The 18,380-nt window shown below is 45.3% G+C and overlaps 2 protein-coding genes across 3 annotated transcripts; both read right to left on the bottom strand.

Moving 5' to 3' along the window:
- Positions 1–4,660: 4,660 nt before the first annotated feature.
- On the bottom strand, positions 4,661–9,751 carry PSMA4 (proteasome 20S subunit alpha 4). 2 transcript variants are annotated; one of them, XM_061347623.1, is made up of 9 exons: positions 9,719–9,751; positions 9,525–9,565; positions 9,221–9,263; positions 8,361–8,523; positions 6,971–7,048; positions 6,657–6,745; positions 5,683–5,813; positions 5,351–5,474; positions 4,661–5,067 (listed from the first exon to the last, which is right to left on the bottom strand). In XM_061347623.1, the coding sequence occupies exons 2-9, from the start codon at positions 9,525–9,527 to the stop codon at positions 4,913–4,915; spliced, it is 786 nt and encodes a 261-aa protein (XP_061203607.1). In that variant the 5' UTR covers positions 9,528–9,565; positions 9,719–9,751; the 3' UTR covers positions 4,661–4,912. The 2 variants fall into 2 exon arrangements, with proteins under 2 accessions (XP_061203607.1, XP_061203608.1); XM_061347624.1 differs by lacking the exons at positions 9,221–9,263; positions 9,525–9,565; positions 9,719–9,751 and adding an exon at positions 9,019–9,182.
- Positions 9,752–9,977: 226 nt separating this feature from the next.
- HYKK (hydroxylysine kinase) lies at positions 9,978–14,899 on the bottom strand. The gene is made up of 4 exons (XM_061347622.1): positions 14,539–14,899; positions 13,649–13,791; positions 11,226–11,409; positions 9,978–10,527 (listed from the first exon to the last, which is right to left on the bottom strand). The coding sequence occupies exons 1-4, from the start codon at positions 14,879–14,881 to the stop codon at positions 10,040–10,042; spliced, it is 1,158 nt and encodes a 385-aa protein (XP_061203606.1). The 5' UTR covers positions 14,882–14,899; the 3' UTR covers positions 9,978–10,039.
- Between the last annotated feature and the right edge of the window lie 3,481 nt (positions 14,900–18,380).

The raw sequence follows: 18,380 nt of genomic DNA, 5'->3' as shown, positions 1-18,380 counted from the left end.
ATACAGAAAACAGTACATCTGTTTGTGTAAATCATGAACCTTACAGATGACCAAAACAGAGCACTTCAGCATTTTAATCCCTTTCTTCATTTCAAACTTGTGGTGTTCTGTGTTATCTTACCCTGCACCACATTTAGGATGTGAATGTCTGTCTGTGCAGTCTGCCCAAGCCATCCAAAAAAAGGCTGCTTACACAGTGGTTTCTTCCAGCACACTTCCAGTGACATGCTGTATTGATCTGAATGCTCTGCAGTAAATATGGTCATTTTCTATATTGAGAATCCCTTTGTATCCTGCATGTCCTCCACATTCAAAGTATGGATGTGTTAAAGGCTGCAGCAGGACTGAAATGCTCTGTATATATGCAGTGTCAACCCAAAATTCTGGAGTAAATCAAAATCTATTTCTTTGTGTTACAGTGAAGTTGTGATATTGCACACCTGAAACTGCAGATCCACAGTTTTTGATGACAACTGGTCCACCACTACACTGCACCTGAGGTAAGGTTATCACCTCCAAATCAGTACTTCTGTTAGCAGCCGATGTGCATTGCAGTAGATGCATTTCAGAGCCATCATGTCTGGTTAACAGTGTTAAATATAGTTGCCACTGGAATATGCAGGGCACAGCAAACTGGTTTTATTACATAACTATGAATTTGTTTACAGCTGGGTCCTAGCTGGGCAAAACAGATGCTGTAATCCTGTAAAAGGATTAAACTGTCTGGGTTACATGCCCAACATTGTGCTAAATATTGAATGTAGCATCATCTGGCACGCATTATGTGGTATTATTATTGATAGAAAAGAGTAGTTATAAATAAGAAGCTATTTTTTCTTGCTTCTTTGAACTTGGAGCAAAACATTCATAATAACAGCAGCATGTTAAGCTTAATATTTATCATAAAGTGAAAGCCTAAGCAATTACCTGAGTAATGCCTGCTATCCTTCCTGAGGAGGGTCCTTCTCAGCAGGAGTTGACATTTGAAGGTCCCCACTAATGTATGTTCTGAGAATCTGCAGTGAATTGGCTGATGGCAGATTTTCCTGTGCACTGAGGAGTATTTGAACTGGAAAGCCAAACGCCAGATTAATCACAGATAAAAATAGCAAGCTGCTCACTTCTCTTTGCAAAAACCAGGAATACTCTAATTTTTGTGTGTGAAGCGGAGTTTTGTCCAGATTAAAGCCAGGAGTTATGTAACCCACAAAGCGGACTCTCAGATCAAGTTATTTTAGTGGGTTTTTACTGCAATAGAAAGAACTGCAATTAAAACTTGAAAATGAGGACAGCTTTTACCACAGAAAATCTGTAATGGGAAATATTCTTTAAAGAAACTGGGACACTTAAGTATGTCCTAGAACCTCATCTAGTCTGAAGCTACATCATTTCTCTCATGTATGAAGTACCTGAGTGCATTCACTTCTTAGACTCAGATGTCATTAGTTATGTTACCTCTGTATCACATACAGTCCTGCGGCTTCGAAAACCATTAATTTGAGTATCTTGTAATCATTAATACGTTTGTTCTCCCAGCACAGTGAAGAAGCATTGTCCCTAATTCTAACATTCTGAACAGAACGAATACAGAATTGCCTTGGGAATCTATTACAAAATAGAAGCAGCCAGCAAACTGAACATAAGTAGTACCTTGTTTACCATCTTATTTTGAGTGCTGACGAGTAAACGTATTTGGATGAATAGGGACACAGGCCTAGAAGAATATTCTGCCTATGCACAACATAGTAAGTGAGAGAAGCAGCAGCCTTGGAAGTTAACGTGCCTTTATTTGAACAGGATACAATCATCTAGAAAACAAGCTAATTCTTTATCTAAGCAAGAAACAGCACAGGTATTAACTGGAGAAGCAGTACTTCCATTATCTCTTAAACTCCTTAGAATAACAAAACGCATTACAGTTTATTAGGACACTCTTAGTGAATACTTGCCCTAGCAAGCTTTGTCATGCACTCAAATGAGATATAAGCTATCCAATCTTTAAGTTTACTAACATTCTATTATGCAAACAGTTTCAATTAAGTACTTGTACCTAATGTGAAAAATCTGCCGCCTTCCACAGCACCACATGAAGTTCTGGTGTTAAACTAACACTTAATCCACACCAATAGCTAGTTAGTTGAAATACTTGTGTAATACATTCTAAAGTCTACATAAACTCCACATGCACAAAAAAAAAATCCATACAAAGAACAGGAAGATCATTTTTCTGTTCTTTACTACTTATCCCCAAACCACTCCCAGTAAAGGCACAAAGCCAGAACCACACAAGAGGCCTTTGCAGGCAACTGCTGCTCTATTTCTAGGAAAAACAGGGTAAGAATATCTCCAGAAGACTCCTATCAGTAAAATATCCCCAGTATCTGCTTAATGTGCTAGGTTCACATGCAGAAAAGAATGAGAACTTAAATTTAGTGTAGCAGAACTTTGCTGTACGTCTTGGCTTACGAGTGCCAGCTAGCTAGTCACTTGTCTGTTCCAAGGCAGTACAGAGGTTCATCTCACAGTCAGCTGTTAATGGCACTGAGTAGAGATGGCATTTCTTAAATTAAATAGGTAATTATTGTTCAAAGATTATACTCAAAGTATTTGACAGTACTTTTACTTTGGATAAACAAAACCTTAGAAATATAGGTCTTTTAAAATGTAGTGTAACTACACAACTTACCACAATGCTTCAATAATGGACTATAGATCAGAAACTTATCCCCACTTGATTATTACAGTATCTCTTTTATCAGCAAATGAAGCAGTGTTCGGCAATGAAATGCTATTGGTAACTCTTTAAATAAAGATGCAAATATATTTGTTATCCCCTTGTTGTTGTAAACAGAAGCATTTAAGTAAAAATGCTATAATAAATCTATATCCTAAGCTATCTAATATTACTTCTACCAGTATACTAAACAAACTGCTTTGTGTGATTTATATACATTAACGAATCCAGACTCAACGCTGGAGTCTACCACGTTTTGTTTCAAGCAATCCTTGAGAAGTTAAATAAAACTCCATTTTCACCTGCTTTTAGGGCATATTCAGGTACTTGTATAACCATTACCAGTGATCTAGAAACCTGCAAAAGATGATTGTTTTGATGATATGCCATTCATGGTATCAAAAAATAAAGTTGAGCACTGAGTTTTCTACATAAAAATTGAACTTGAGGTATTAATACAACACTTAAAAATTGAATCTTACCCATTGCATGTTGTCTGTGACTGTTCAGTACTTGTTACATGAGTATCATTCCTATCTTGTTATTTGGAAGATCTACTGTTGCACAAGGTGCAAGTAAAAAGCTGTTATCAGCTATAAAATTTGAATACTGTCAAACTCCTGTCTTAAGTTCAGTACAAAAGACTAAAGCAATTGCCTTGCACCGAGATTTAGAAAAGGAAGCATCAGGTCCTGCAGACCGCACAGAACACACCTCACTCTATACCACGCTCTGAACAGAGGTTGCCAAAGTGAGTGCAGTCCATCTGTGCGAGCTGCAGCACAGATGCCTCAAGTCAAATTCCTTCCCTCTGTTCTTAACAGTGAATCTTACAGCAATGAGCTCAAAAATGGGTTTTGTTGAGACTAAAGGCAATTTCTGGCCATGTTAACAAAGTACATTTCATCAGCCAAAAGTGTCTGGGACGGGTAAAACACTGTCTGGTCTCTCACCATTTATTCAAATGGTCATACTAAATTCTGTGAACTCTAGATATCCTTTAGGGTAAAACAAAAAGCTACTGATAAAGGCAACCCAGGGGCAGCATGGGCTGGGGCACCAGTGTCACAGTTTGAAATGCAGCAGACAAGTCCTCTCATTGAAGCATGTCACTTGAGTGAGCTTTTCAATTTGCTTTTGATAACCGAAAGGGTGCAAAATGATTTTCAGTAACTTTCATCTTTTCAGAACTACAAGAGATTGATGTTTATCTGAAAATCATTACTTTGCATTTAGTACAGAACAAAAATGATTCTGAATTCATCCACAAATGGTCTGATTTCTCAAGTGGCTAACTTGTTAGTTTTCTACTGCTGAGGTCAGAGAAGGGAACCTAGTTCTCTGGGGAAACATCAGTAACACTAAACTAAACACACAACACAATTTCCTTTCAGGATAAAGTTTAAAAGAGTCAACATGGTCTAAAATCATGCACTATGTTATTCACCTACTGTATTTTGACAAGATAACTTCACATACCCACGTGGCCTTTGTAAAAAGTCTGGCTACTGTGTCTGAATATACCTAACATTATATGAGTAATTTCTTAGCAAACACATGCACTCATGAAAGCCAGTGAGTTACTGAACACATTTGCTACAGGGCATGTTTCAAACACGTCTGCTTTGCGAGACCATCAGTTTGACACAGCCTGTTGTAGAACAAAACAGACCAAAATGAAAGCTTGGCATGCCAGCACACTTTAATTCTGTATTTGTGAAGCGTTTTTTCAAACTTAGGAGCCCTTTTCACTATTTTAAAAGGGAAACCCACACATACACACAAAATTCTAACAATTCTACCACCATATTAGTTCTTTACCAACTACCTAATAGCATATACCTTGGTTTAAATGTTTAAAGTTATTAAAATCCTTACGATTGTGCATATACCAGGCATTACTCCAGAAATAAAGACACCCATCACTATTCTTCTTTAATTTTATTCCACAATAAAAAATAGAAAATGAAAGAAATAGAGTGTTCCAAGAATTAAAGCAACTATTGGTCAACGTACGGAGCATGAAACTGATTATCTGAATGATGACTAAGGACCTGGTTCACTAAAAGTAATTCCGGGCCCTCTACAGCGTATTTGTAAGCTTCTACCAGCAGCAAAACAGAATACCTTTTACTGAAGCAGGTCCTTTATTACCTACAGAACACTTCATTTCACGTTCTATTTCTCCTTCTCTTTTTGTTCTTTTTCCTTCTTTTCACGTTCAGCTTTTGCTTCCTCCTCCTCATGTTGTTTTATCAACTGTTCCACCTCCTTTTGCTTCAGAACCCTTATTAATGTCTTTCCGTTCTCTCTTGTCAGTGTTGCAATTTCAACTGAAACATATGGAACAGACAGAGGTGTTAAATTTTGTCCTTCAGACAGAGCAATCATCAGGAGGGTAAGATTTGTGGTTACAACTGACAGTGAAGCAGAAGGTTCTTCTCCTGCCTCTACAAAGCAGCCTGACTGGCAAGCCAGAGTAAGGCTGAGAGCTGCTGCATCTCCTAAAAGCATTTTTCACATGACAACTAAGAATCCAATAAAACACATCAGGTCTCTATGTGTTCATTCTGTTTTTAAGCAAATGGTGTTAGCCCATATTAGCAAACTGCTTACCTTTCTCTGCAGAGAGTTTGCTAACATCCATGGTTTTGTTTAGAACCTTAATGGCTAATGCCAGGGCAGTCTTTAAGGTCATTTCTCCTTCTTTGTAGTCTTGCTTCAGCATTGACACAGCTGCCTATAAATGTCACAGAAATCAGAACAATATCTTTAAGTCATCAACCAACAGTTACTTTTTACCAGACAGTATCAATACATGAGTGTTTCTACAGTTATCATTTCTGCTCTGTGTTAGTAATCAGCAACTCAGTTTAATTAGCAGAGTGCAATTTGCTTTTTGCTTGATTTCTTGAGAGAAAAACCAAAAAACCCAGACCAGAACTTACAGCACTGTTATTGCCAATGCACGTAGCCTTCCACCCTCCATAATTTCCACTCGGATCACTTTGGTACAGCTGAAATCCATAATGCTTATCCCAGCCAATATAGAGCAATGAAACACCAAAAGGACGTTTTCCTGTTGAAAAGCAGGCTGTTAGTGACCTAAACTTAGTCACCAGATTGGTCACGAGCAACAATTATTTTCTTGGATTTCTTTCTCAAACCTATTCCTTTGAACTAGGATTTAATAGACTCTTCTGCACTTCTGCTGCTTGAGATAAGCACGCCAGCATTTCCTTCTCAGTCATGGGCTAGGGGCAGGCATTTAACCCTAAGAGCAGCTCATTTCTGTCTCCACAAATTGTAATTTATCATCCCAGAACTTTAAATAAAGATCTCATATCTAAAGCATGCAGCTTAGCTGTTACAGCGTGTAACTTAACAGGGTCAAAAGCCAGATACATAAGAAAGTAATTCTTTCACACTACATACATGTAAAATACCAGAATCACCACTCCACCTACTGGGAAACTGTACTTAGGATATTATTTTCTAACATGTTGCTTGATTCACAGAAATGGTATTTTTTTAAGTGTTACACTACTGCTACCCTTACAGCTGGTCTTACTTGAGGTTCATTGTGCCATTATGCTGGATAGGCCCAAAATACTCGAAGGTTACATGGCAAACAATTCTCTGCTGGTCTTCTGAAGGCACTCACTAAGCCCAAGGGCACTCAAAGCACACTGTGCAGTGAGCTGGAATCCCAGCCATCATTTCTCACTAAGAAGTAGCACCTTCAGCAGCAAAACAGTAACTGTGACCACCCACTCCCCTCTGATATCTGGCTATTGTTTTTTCTTGGTGTAACTCGTGAAAGAAGTACTTGGTAGAACTGCCCTGAGATTCAGGTGCTCCAAATCATGTACGAGAAACATTCCACAGACATTTAAAAGCACAAAGGTTCATCAGACTTCACCTCCAAACTGTGTGTAAGCCTGCTTGATATCACACAGGGCTGTGACCAGTTGTTCACAGGGAATGGGCTCTTGATACTGCAACAAGTACCTAACATGAAAGAGAAAAAGTCAGTTTTCAAAGCTTGTTTTGCTGACAGTATCCTGTATGGCGTCTAATAAGAAACAAGTTTCTAAGTTAGAGCCTCTTTGATGTGGCTGTTTCATTTCAAACAATCTAATTCTGCTCTACTAAACACATGTTCATTTAGATTTAATACACAGAGTATCTGGCAGCACAGGCAAGTTAAACCACGTTCAGTATTATCAGACCTACCTCTGAGCAATCAGTCTCAGTTCATTTGTTAGAACGTTGGCATCTGAAGTGATTCCAGCAACACTGCAAGCCATATCCCTGCAATCAAAGCATAGAAATTAACTGACTTCCTGTCAATCTCCAGCAAATGCTCACATCCTCATACAGCAGTTCAAGCAGAACACCTACTGCTGGGCTTCTCTGATCTAAACTACAGAGCTGCCACAGAAAACATGTTCATCAGCTCCTGCCTTTAGGGTACACCAGAAATACCACATAACCACTCCATAAGAGCAGAGGTGGGCAGCAAAAAGCACGCGAGTCAGTATGTTAGACATACAGTTGTGAGAAGGGGCTCGTGCCAAAGGTGGTTAAGTCCCAAGCATCTTTACAAGAGCCATTAGCTACACACAAGTGTGTGTCAGGAATCCCCTGACTCAGCACTCTGCAATGCCAAGGGAGCCAGAGATGGGAGAGGCCTTCAGCAGAGGATGCTGCTGACACATGGTGTTTCTGCAGCTGAAGCTTGGTGATCTTGACTTGATCTTCAGAAAAATAAGCTCTTCAAATCCTTGTTTCATTAGCTTTTAATTTAAGATCCCTTCTGCCCAATCTGAACTTCACTATGCAGAAACGATGCAAGCGAAGTAATCCAGGTTATTTTGAACAAGTTCTTTTTCCAGAAGATGGCAGGGCTAGCCTAGGGGACTATTCCAGTCTGCCCCCCTTTAAAACTCAGTGCTTCCCATAGCTCTAGCTGCTTTCAAGATCAATACAGAATGGGAGACTGACAAGATTAAAAGCTCTTTGTGTTTGATGTGCGCCTTCTGTGGAAGACGGAGCTCCACCCCCTTACAGGGGAGCATAATCCTGAGCACTCTTTGTTCTGACACTGCAAATTTACCTTCCAGAGAGCTAAAAAGGAAGTCTTAACAGGGAAACATATTGCCTCTGCTGCAATTATGGCAAAGAAACCTACAGCATGTTTAACCCTTGTTCTCTTTGGATCACAAAAGAGAAAACAAAGACTTAAGTAGGATGCTGAGCTGAAACAGCAGGGGGATTCTGGTGTGCGTTCTTTATTCTGTCCCTCCAATGGTATTTTGTCAAACTGACAGTTCTCAGCTTCCTTAGCTGCTACCATAATACCACCTTGTATGGAGTAAAAACAAATAGGCTCTTCCACCTAGAACATTCCTCTAGAGGCTAAAAACCTAAAGGCAACGCTTCTATTCCAGAAGAGCTACGGCAGTGAACAATGACAAGAGTCACACCTGCCTGAAACACTGCACAAGAACAACAGTCACACCTCAAATCAAAGCAAGCCAGGATCCATGCTAAAACAGCCGAGTACCAGCACCGCTCTGGTACTGGTAACGCCACTGCACAGCCCATCACCAGTTCAACTTACTCGTTCAGCTTATATATTTTCTCGGAGAAGAACACTTCATCAAGAAGCTTGTGAATGTTGCGTCTCTCTGCTGCAAGGAGCACGCCATCGTTTGCCAGAATTCCCAAGCAAGTGCCTGCGTGTCCAATGGCTTCCATTGCGTACTCAACCTGGTACAAGCGACCTAGGAAAGGATTTCAATGAGTGACACCAAAAGCAACACCGAATGAGACCAAGTACGCAAAGTGACTTCAGTTTACAAGAGTCTGACAAATGCTCACTGCACGACCTGCTCTGTCTTCTCCAGTCTATCACCAGTTAATAGTGACTGAAGTGGTTGAAAAGGAGAACAAGTCAGAGAAAGAAAATCCACAAATCTGGTAAGGTAATACAGGGCATCACTAATGTGGGAAGCAGAACTGTGCTGCAACAGAGCCAAAATGGATTGCCAATAATGAAAACACTTGACACTACACATTTCAAGTCCATCCCATCTAAACAACAAAAAGGAGGAGCTGTTAGTACTTGTTTCAGCATGTGCAAGGGGAGGTGTGATCACACCAGCAGAATATTGTGTGTTCTGGGGTGTGCAGCAACAAACTCCACCATAGTCCAACAAAAGACGGATGGTGAAGATTGCTTAAGTTATCTCAAAAGTGGGGCAGGCGGCATCACTCATTGATGGGGCACAGTGCTGTTAAACTGGAGCGAGTCTGGGGGGCTGCCACTTTAGACCCTGCATGTCCTTACTTCTAGCAAGTAAATACGGTTTCATAAGGCACATATAGCTGGAAACACGCTGCAATCAAGCATTGCACAAGCTGTTTGTTACTTAGCTCTGAGAAGCTGGACAGAACAATCAGAGTGGGGTTAAAAAGTACCTTCAGGAGAAAATATGGTGGTTCTGGAGTCATATCTTCGAGACTGCAAAAACCAACAGTTCGTTACATGTCCGCGTTCTCTCCCCACAAACCAGCACCCCAAGGCTAGCGAGGCTCCCAGCCGCGCATCAAAGCCGTCCCCGGCTGCCTCCGCCCAGGCCCCGCAGTGAGGCACAGCCACCACCCACCCACCCGCCCCGCCCCACCGCACCGCACCGCACCGCACCAGGCCGAGCCGTGACTCGGCGTCCCCCGCGCCCCAGCCAAGCCCCGGGAGGGGAGCCCGGCCGCGGCTGCCACTCACCATCGTGCCGGAGCCGCGCTGCGAGCGCCGGGGACGCGGGCCTGCAAGGGAGCACAGCGCGCGTCAAGCCCAGCCACACTGCACAGTCATCCTCACCGCGCCGCGGGCCGCGCTGCCTCCTGCGGCCGCAGGGCCACCGCCCCCCGCCCGCCCGTCCTTCCCCTCCTCCTTCCCGCCCTCCTCCCCGCACTCACTCGCGGCGGGCCGGAGCGGGCCGCTCGGCCTAGGGGGTCAGGCGAGTCCGGTGCGGCCGGGAACAACCGGGCACCGACCGCCACCGCAGCGTCGGAAATGGCCGCCGCGCCTGCGCCGTGCGCCGGAGCTGGGCAGGGCCTACAGCGCCCTTCCCTCACGCCTCCCTGGGCGGGGCTGGCGAGAGTGCCCGTGAGCTCCCGCCGCAGCAGCCATAGCGCCCCCTGGCGGGAGGGGGGTATGGAACACGCCGAGCGCGGGAACAGCTCCGGCGCCCGCAGCGCCGCCTTTATTGCACGAGCCGGGTGTCACCGCGCCGGCACTCAGCGGTCACCCGCGGCCCCGCCGCTGGGCTCGGCCGGTGCGTGGTGCCCGTACGCTGCGGCAGTCTCAAACCACGTCTTCTCTACGGCTTCTTGGCCCACCTCGAACATGCTCATGAGGTGCCTCCAGCCGGTTCTGGCGGTGACCATGAGGTACTCCCTGTTGTCGGGGTACAGCAGCGCCGTGTGCGCGGCTATGACGAGGGACTGCGCGAACCTCCCGCTCACCAGCAGGAAGAGGGCGCCGCGCTCCGCCGCCGTGAGCGGAAGGACGCTCTCGAAGCCCGCCAGGACGTGCCCCCCGACGCGCAGAGGGTCCGAGCTCTCGATCATCATGTACATGATCGCGATGGCCACTTCGAACACGTAACACCCGTAACTCATGTCGCTAAAATCCAGGATGCCCGACACCCTGTACTGAGGAGGGTGCTCCGGGGAACTGGGCTCTACTAGAATGTTGTGGTCATTCAGATCACCATGATTGATACCTAAATGGGGAAGAAAGAGAAACCATATGTAATAATTATCGAACAGCAGAATGTATCCCCCCTCCACCACCCCCATTTCTAAGTGAAGCAGCTTTGAAAAGGCACACAGAAGTTCAGACTAACACTTCAGCCACAGCACTGAGGCTGTGACAACACTGACTCCAGTCTCCGAATCACCTCCAGCACCAGTATCGCCCTTCCTGGGCACCTCATCCCACCAACAGGTGAATACCCAGCAAATGAGGAAGGAACGTGACAAGAGCTTCTGCTCTGGTACCACCCGTGACCAGGCTATGTGTGCTCCAAACACAGAACAGCAGTTTTCACATTAACAAACGGCCAAATTATCAACATCAATGGGAGTCAAATTGCAGATGTAGGATTAAATGGTTATTTGGGCCTCTCTGGAAGGAAGGGGTGCACTCCAAGTGTTCTCATTAAGCTGATATGGCAGCATGAATATCATCACCTGAACAGGAAGCAAACTCATCAGAAACAGAACTGAACCTGCCTCTGGAAAGCACATTGCTCCCTGCTGATCCTGCACTGTGTTTGCCCTCCACAGTATCTGCACGTGTCTAACTAGGGATGAAGGATGCTTTTTTTCACTTTTGCTTTTCCCCCTCCCAGACCCAAACACCTGTAAGAAATGTCAGTGTCTCGCTTCAACACAACTACAATGAGAATGAAGCACTCACAGGCTCGGAAACTGCTGAGCTTGGGTACCACTTTCCCTTTGAACTGCTCGATGACTTGTTCCACAAGTTCATGGTATTTGTTCTGGCCCAAGGCATAAATGTACTGATCCAGCAGAGGAACGTTTGCCAGGTTCCAGATGAACTGACCTCGATGCAGACTTTTTACTGATGGATGGTGGAATTCCTATGGAAAAAACACAAGGTAGAATAGGCCACAAGTAAAAATCTTGGGTTTGCGATCAGAGGCCTTGATTCAAATCCCCTATTTTAACAGGTTTCTGATGAGATCCACTAAAAAGCACCATGACTTTGACCACTGCTTCATAGCAAGTAAAAGTAAATACAAGTAAAAGAATAACCTGAAGAAGGGTTCAGGGAAGCACCTTAATATCTACATACAACACGAATGGGTTTTCTCCCATTTTTAAGGTACAAAGATTGTCTTGAGTCACTCATCATTAATTTAACACTGATACTGACTTTCTGTAGCGTGACATTATGCAGTGACTGAGAGGCTTTGCTGAGTCCCACACTGGCAGAGCCTGGACCACACAGCCTGCAGGGAACAGGCACACTCTGCATGCATTTAAACATGGCAGCTTCTAAGGACAAGTGTTGGGATCATCTGGTACATGAAGAAATACTGACGAAGGGAGTGCTTTATGGAGATGCTGGACAGAGCTTTATTGTTAAGAACCTCTCCCTTGGTGCATCCAGGCAGCCTGAGTATTTTAAACAAGTAAGGTCTTTAATCTCTTTCTCATTAGCAATGAAAAAGGTGGTTTGGAAAGTGACACTTGGGGAGGAAACCTTTCTCTCCCACTGCATACCTACTGTGCTTATCCTTTAATCCTCTAATGCTTGGCAAGGCAGTTTTAGGACCAGATTCTACCAGTGCATAGGGCAAGTAACAACCAAAACCCAAGAGCAGCTGGCTTCCTCCTAAATATAAGCCTATGCTTGTAATTAAGGCTCTTTAAGCTAGGTAAATGATAGCCAAAACTGGAACTGTGTGAAAAAGTAAGGCACATGATCAAGCATAAGCCAAAAATCACTGTACAGGATCCCTGCAGCTGTATGAAGCTCCACACTGGTAGGAGAACAGCAACCACTGCGGTCTTCCCAGCACAAATGAGACATTCCAGCAAGCTTCCCTTGGGTTACCAGGGGTGTGAAGGGTAAGACAAAGTCGGGAGCCCTTGTTACTGTAAAGCCACAGGCAGTCACTTCACAGGCACAAACTTCTCTCCATTTAGAGGCTATGAGGTATATCCAAACAAAGGGAGACACCAGCAGAGGAACTGGTGGAATCTGTGCTGTGCACAACACAACGCATGGCCCAGTGAGTTAACTGGGTAGAAAAGACAGGCTGTATTTTCTGACCTGTCATCAGAAAACACCTTAGGTGTTCTTGTTAGTGTCAACAATATTGTGAAGTTTTGAGAGTGATGATTGGAGTTTTCCTTCTTTTGAATGGAAAACCTTGGAGGGTGATAATCCATTTGTTAAGGGCTTCGAGAGTCTTTCCCATCAAAATTTGCTTTCTCATCAACTATTTCCTCCTTAGCAGGACAAGTCACAGGCATCCTTTGAAACTGGCTGGTCTGTAAGAACTGTTTTAATCGCATTATAAGAGCATGCCCAGAGCGTTAATACAGCAACAGTACATTATCATTCCCAACTGGAAATTGCTCCTGTAATTTCAGAATGTGGTTAATAAAGCTGGCAGTTCACATTTCATAATTGTCTGGAGCTGGCAGCCAGAACATGAGAAGGAAAGGTTAATGAAAGGCAATAAATAATGAAAGAGTTCTTTTATGTATCAAACTTAATTACTGGCTGATTTATCAGCTTCATTATCATGTATAATAATTACAGAGTAAAGAAAGAACTCACTTTGCATTAAGATTATTTGACTGGGAGCGGGGCAAATGAGATAAGTGTCACAAATCTCTGTTCACTGGCACTGGGAGGGAAGGAACCAACTGCTCCTGGTGTTAAATGGTCACAGTTCTACTGAGCAGAAGGACAGCAAGCCAAAGTGAATTCACAGCAACAGACTAGCAGCTATGCCCGATGTGCACTATATGGAAATGCTTTACATGCTTCTAGTTTGAGAACCCCAGGGTTCACTCTCCTCATTTGCCAGGTTTGCATCACCAAACAGGGGAGCTTTGCAGAAGTAAAGAGTGTGCCCTGTTCACAGCACAAAGCTGCATTGCAAGAGGAGCACCAACACCCTGTCAAAAGCACCAGCTGCTCGTGTTACTTGGGGCAATGGTTTGGGCTTGGAGGCTGGCACCCAAAAGGTGAATTAAGCTGACACCTGCATTCACCAACCTGACCTTTGCAGATGAGGAAAGCAGACAGCGAGCACAAGAAGAAACAGAGAGGAGTGTGAGGCTGCAGGGATGACAACCCACCTCTGCGAGAGCTGTATCCAGGCTGGCAGCAAGCTTGCCAATCTCATAGAACAACTGAGGGGTTGTGGCAACCTTTGCTACCGGCGTGCCTGGCAGGTAAGTCAGCAGCCTGACCAGGTACTTCTTGTTCTCAGGGCCACCACCTAACAAGGGAAGAGAGACCCTGCCAGTCACTTTGATACACACTATGGAGTATTAGTTACTGCAAGAGGCAAAAAGGGTGCATCACAGTGTAGAAGTCATCAGGGATAGCTGATGAAACAGATGTCATTTAAAGACCTGATTCACCAGAATGCTGTAGGATGATGTGAAGACCTTAGTGCATTTGCCATCTGCACTGGACTTGAAGTCTTTGTGCTAGGGATTAACTCTGCATACAGCAGGTTCCCTCCAGTGCCAGTGACCCCCTCTTACACAGTTGTGCAGCAGAACAGGGAGCCCTGGGGCTCCTGGCTTGTGATGGGAAGTTACAGTCAAAGCAGAAGCAGAATGTCAATGCAGTATTTCTTCCAAGCACTGATAGAACAGTTTTTTGCCCCACAGATGGGCTGGAATTTTGTTTTACCCCGTTCTGTAGGGAAATCATTTGTAATACCACTTAGCCAGTGAGGCTTTCTTCCTTCTCTTGTGCTCAGAACAGGTCAGATCAACACTTTCTCCATTACACCGAGGTTGTTTCCTAAGTGTTTTCATAGTTAATTGTTATTCTCTTTGAGCTGCTCTCCTGGCATTGTAAGTTTGGACTGTTATGGCTGGACATACAAGTTGCCTGACACATAACCCCTAGTATTGAAAAGTAGGCCTAGAGTTCCACTTTAGCACGTGCATGGCATCCCATACAGCAAGCCCCCGCCAGGCTCAGGGCAGTAAAGGTGCTCACAATCACTCACCTGACTCCAGAGACATGATGTCACCACCTTTTGTAAGACAAGGAGTAGCTGAAGGAAAGCCTTTGGCGCTGAGAAACATCATGGCCTGGGTCTGCACTTCAATGAGGTCTGGCTGCTGGCTGTCCTCCGAGTTGGTGATTTTGAGGACGTATTCGTCAGCACCTCCATCAGCACCGTCGCCTCTCAGGACACACACGTGGAAGTTCTGATCGTCATAGCTGGGGAGCGGCCTGACCCAAGACACCTTCAACCCGAACACCCTGTCCACCAGCGCGGGCACATCTCCTTCACCAAGGGCTGGTTTGGTGAACGCCTGTGGGTGGTGGTCCTTTCCAGAGGACATCGTGTCTCTAGAAGGGAAAGAGAAGCTGCACGCTCTCATCCTTGTTCCGACACCAGAAGCAGCTATCACTGCAACAAAGCACATTCAGGGACGCGAAAAGAGCCTCCTGCATTTATTAATCAAGCAAAGAGAACCCACTAAGCCAGGCCGGGTTCCTTACATTGCAGTTTCTTGCCAGCTGCTTGCTCTGTACCACCCCCCCCCCCCCCCCGAAGCCTCCCATAGGGATGCACTCAGTATGGTCAGGCCAGGGAGATGTGAGGAGCTTACTAACCAGGACCCTTTCTACCCCAGCTAATTTGCAGTCGCAGCCTGACCTGGCTCGCTGAGACCCAGGGATGGTTTCCCGAGAGCCAGCGCTGCCGCACCGCTGCCCGGAGCTCCTGGATCCGCACCTGCGGGCACAAGCACAACTCAGTACCTCACAGCACACGGGCTCCTCCCGCCCGCGGCCTGCACAACGAACCCACGGGTGCTCTATCGGTCTCTGCCGCTCCTGCTCTGCCGCCTGCCCGCCTGCTGAGCCCCGAGCCCCGGCCCCGGCTGCGACCCTTGGACCGCGCGGGAGCCGCCCCAACCTCTGCCCCCCGCCCGCAGCGCCCCTCCCGGCCGAGCCGCCTCAGGCGGACGGGCCCATGGCCCCCGCGGCCTCCTCCGGAGGAACCGGACGCCCTTCGTAGCGCTTTGGTTCCAGGCCGCGGGAGAGGGAGGGCGCAGCGCCCGGTGAGGAGCGCGCTCCCGCTGCCACAGACCGCCTGGGATGATCCCGTTTAAATCCCTCCGTCAGCGGAGGGGTCAGACCCGCAAGGCCGGTTCTCAGGCTGGCCTTTAGCCTGTATCCGTCCTCACGGGGAAGACCGGCCCAGGCCTGGAGAGCTTTACACCTCCTTATGTGCAAATACAAACCCCACACTTTACATTAACTGTCCAGATGGACACACAAATCTCTGCCTTTACTTACTGCAAATTTCAGAAATCTGCAATAATTGAGATCCTGCTAGGACAGAGTGAGGAATCTGAGGGAAAAAACTCTTGGTTTTAAGTAAAGCAGCCACAATTGCCACAGTTTCAGCAATACCTGTAATAATAAGAATATTAAACTGAAAACCTTATTGTATCCAATAGGGAATTTAGAAAAGGGAAACAAAGTTCCTTGGTTTCTTGTTCCCAGTGTCACAGCACACCACTGGACGTGCCTGACCAACCAATACATTTCACTACTCACCCCTCACCCCAGAAATCACACCAGTGTCTCAGGAATAAAGGAGCTCCAGTAAATATTAAGGCTCCTTTCTCCATCCCCGAGGCTGGCTGATGGTTTGCCTTACTGGAACAAAACAGAGCAGGAAAGCGTTCTTGCTGTTATGGACTTGATACGTAGCAATTTACAGAACGAACTGAACACACTTCTGCTGCCTGTAAGCAGCCCACGGGTGCATGTGGCAGGCTGGTACCTTGCTAGCCTTGCCTTCGTTGCTATCCGGGCAGTAGTGCCAAGATTCCATACCTACAGGCTTCCATGCTTTGGTGTTCGGGGGGGAAGCTCACTGCCCTTGTGAGGCAACAACACCCAGGACTGAAGCTGGACTTTGGCCCCTTATCTGTAAGAAAGATCACTTGAATAACTGAGCATCTCACTTGCTAAAAGGCAGTCTTCAGAGGCATGCCCAGATCACTTGTAGAGTTCTTGTCATAGCGGTGAGCTCTACATGCCATAACCATACTCCTGGTCAGCAGCTGGCTTTAATACAGGATCTCGAGTCTAGATTAACATCGACATTTTCCTGAAGAACAAACAGGTTAATAAAAAAAAGCACCTGATACAGTTATAATAGACTGGTACCTGGGCTCAGCCAACCTAGGACACATCTTCCAACAGCAACTAAACACGCTTTGGAAGCCCGTAAGACACTCCTCAAAGGGAAAACACAACACAGTTACACTCTTTCCCTTCCCCACCCCACCCTTTCACACCATTTTAAGTGTATTTCATACCATGAAATCAAACCAGATGGTAACATACAAGAACTGTGATACAATTTTCTTTATTAAAAATAATTTACAGCATCAGTAACATTTTATGCACAATTGTCATCAATGGAATTTAAGATATATCTATACAATACTTACTGAACTTAAAACACTGTTCTGTTGGCTTTAAACAGCAGACACTGATTTGCAGTTGCTTAAATATGATTAATATATATAGTTTCATGTCCTTATACTTAGGTGTAAAATGTATAAACACCAACGCTCTCCCAAAGCTTCATAGTTTGGGAGGGGGATGGAGGGAGAGGGGCGCAAGGAGAGAAGACATTTAGAAAAGCGGGAACAGATTCTTCCCCAAATCAAAATGGAGAGAAGCCAAGGTTAAATACATCCAACACACCAGTTGTACCCTCAGAAAGGGACATTTCCTCCTATGCTGCCAGATACCATAGAGGTCTAATCCAACACTGGGGTTTTTGTGTGTTATCACAGCACTGCTCTGACTGTACCGTACTCTGCCACTGCCAGAAAGCAGGCATCACTCCTGCCCAGCTAAACCTCACAGGTCCTAGTGGTGCGTCCAAAGTTAAATATCTCCCCTTGGCCACAGGGCTGATGGACAATGCTCATGGGAAAGGGGACAGGCACACAAGTGTCACCTTTATGTGGGCAATGGGCACCTGCGAGGGGCTGCTCCTCACAGCACCCAGCACACTTCTGACGGGTGGGAGGCAGCGTGCATACCTGGCAAAGGTGCCACTCACTTGGGCACACGTAGGGCTGGACCCCCTGCAGCAACCACAGCAGGGGCCTGAGGCTGAACAGCAACTGTGCCAAAGCAGAGCTCCAACGGGGTCCTTCACTGATTTTAAGACGGAGGAGTGCAGAATTAAAGTAGTTGCTACGGTTATGAACCCCATCGTGTTTTGTAAGAGGTGACTAGCTTTATGGATAGTGACATCTCATGAAATTGCACTGAAATACACAATACTGCTTTACCTCCACAGGGCTGCATCACTGCCTCCTCCTGAAGCAAGAGCATGTCAGTGCACTTGAGAAGGCAGGGGCTGTGTTCCATTCCAGCACCAGCCACCACATGAGTTTCCAAAGGCTTGTCATGGTTTTATTCATCATCTGCACAAAGTAAGATTTTGTGCCAGCAATAAATTCCTATCTGCTCCCCAGTAACAAACACACATTTTCTTGAATTGAATCATACCTTTGAGGTGGGAAAAAGAATAGTGTTAGACACTGTTGGGCAAGAAATAAGATCTGCTGAATAACTCTGGATAAAATTAGCATGTGTATCACACAACAGAAACTCATTCAGCGTCCATTTAAACACAGTATTCATAAAGGCATTGATTCATCATCCGTATCAGTGGTAGGAGTCACTGGAATGTTTTTATCTGGACTAAAAAGAAAACCACAGCAAAACTAGTGAAACACAGAAACAGACTACAGAACTTCAAACTTCAGGGAACTTTGTCCAATAAAGTAAAAAAAGTGT

This window comes from Neopsephotus bourkii, unplaced genomic scaffold, assembly GCF_033783945.1.
Source record: "Neopsephotus bourkii isolate Nb327-2 ecotype Australia unplaced genomic scaffold, CSIRO-AGI_Nbou_v1 NB_318, whole genome shotgun sequence".
In the NCBI taxonomy this organism is placed as follows: Eukaryota; Metazoa; Chordata; class Aves; order Psittaciformes; family Psittacidae; genus Neopsephotus; species Neopsephotus bourkii.
Note: the sequence above shows the minus strand (reverse complement) of the source record. Positions and strands in the feature narration are given on the sequence as shown.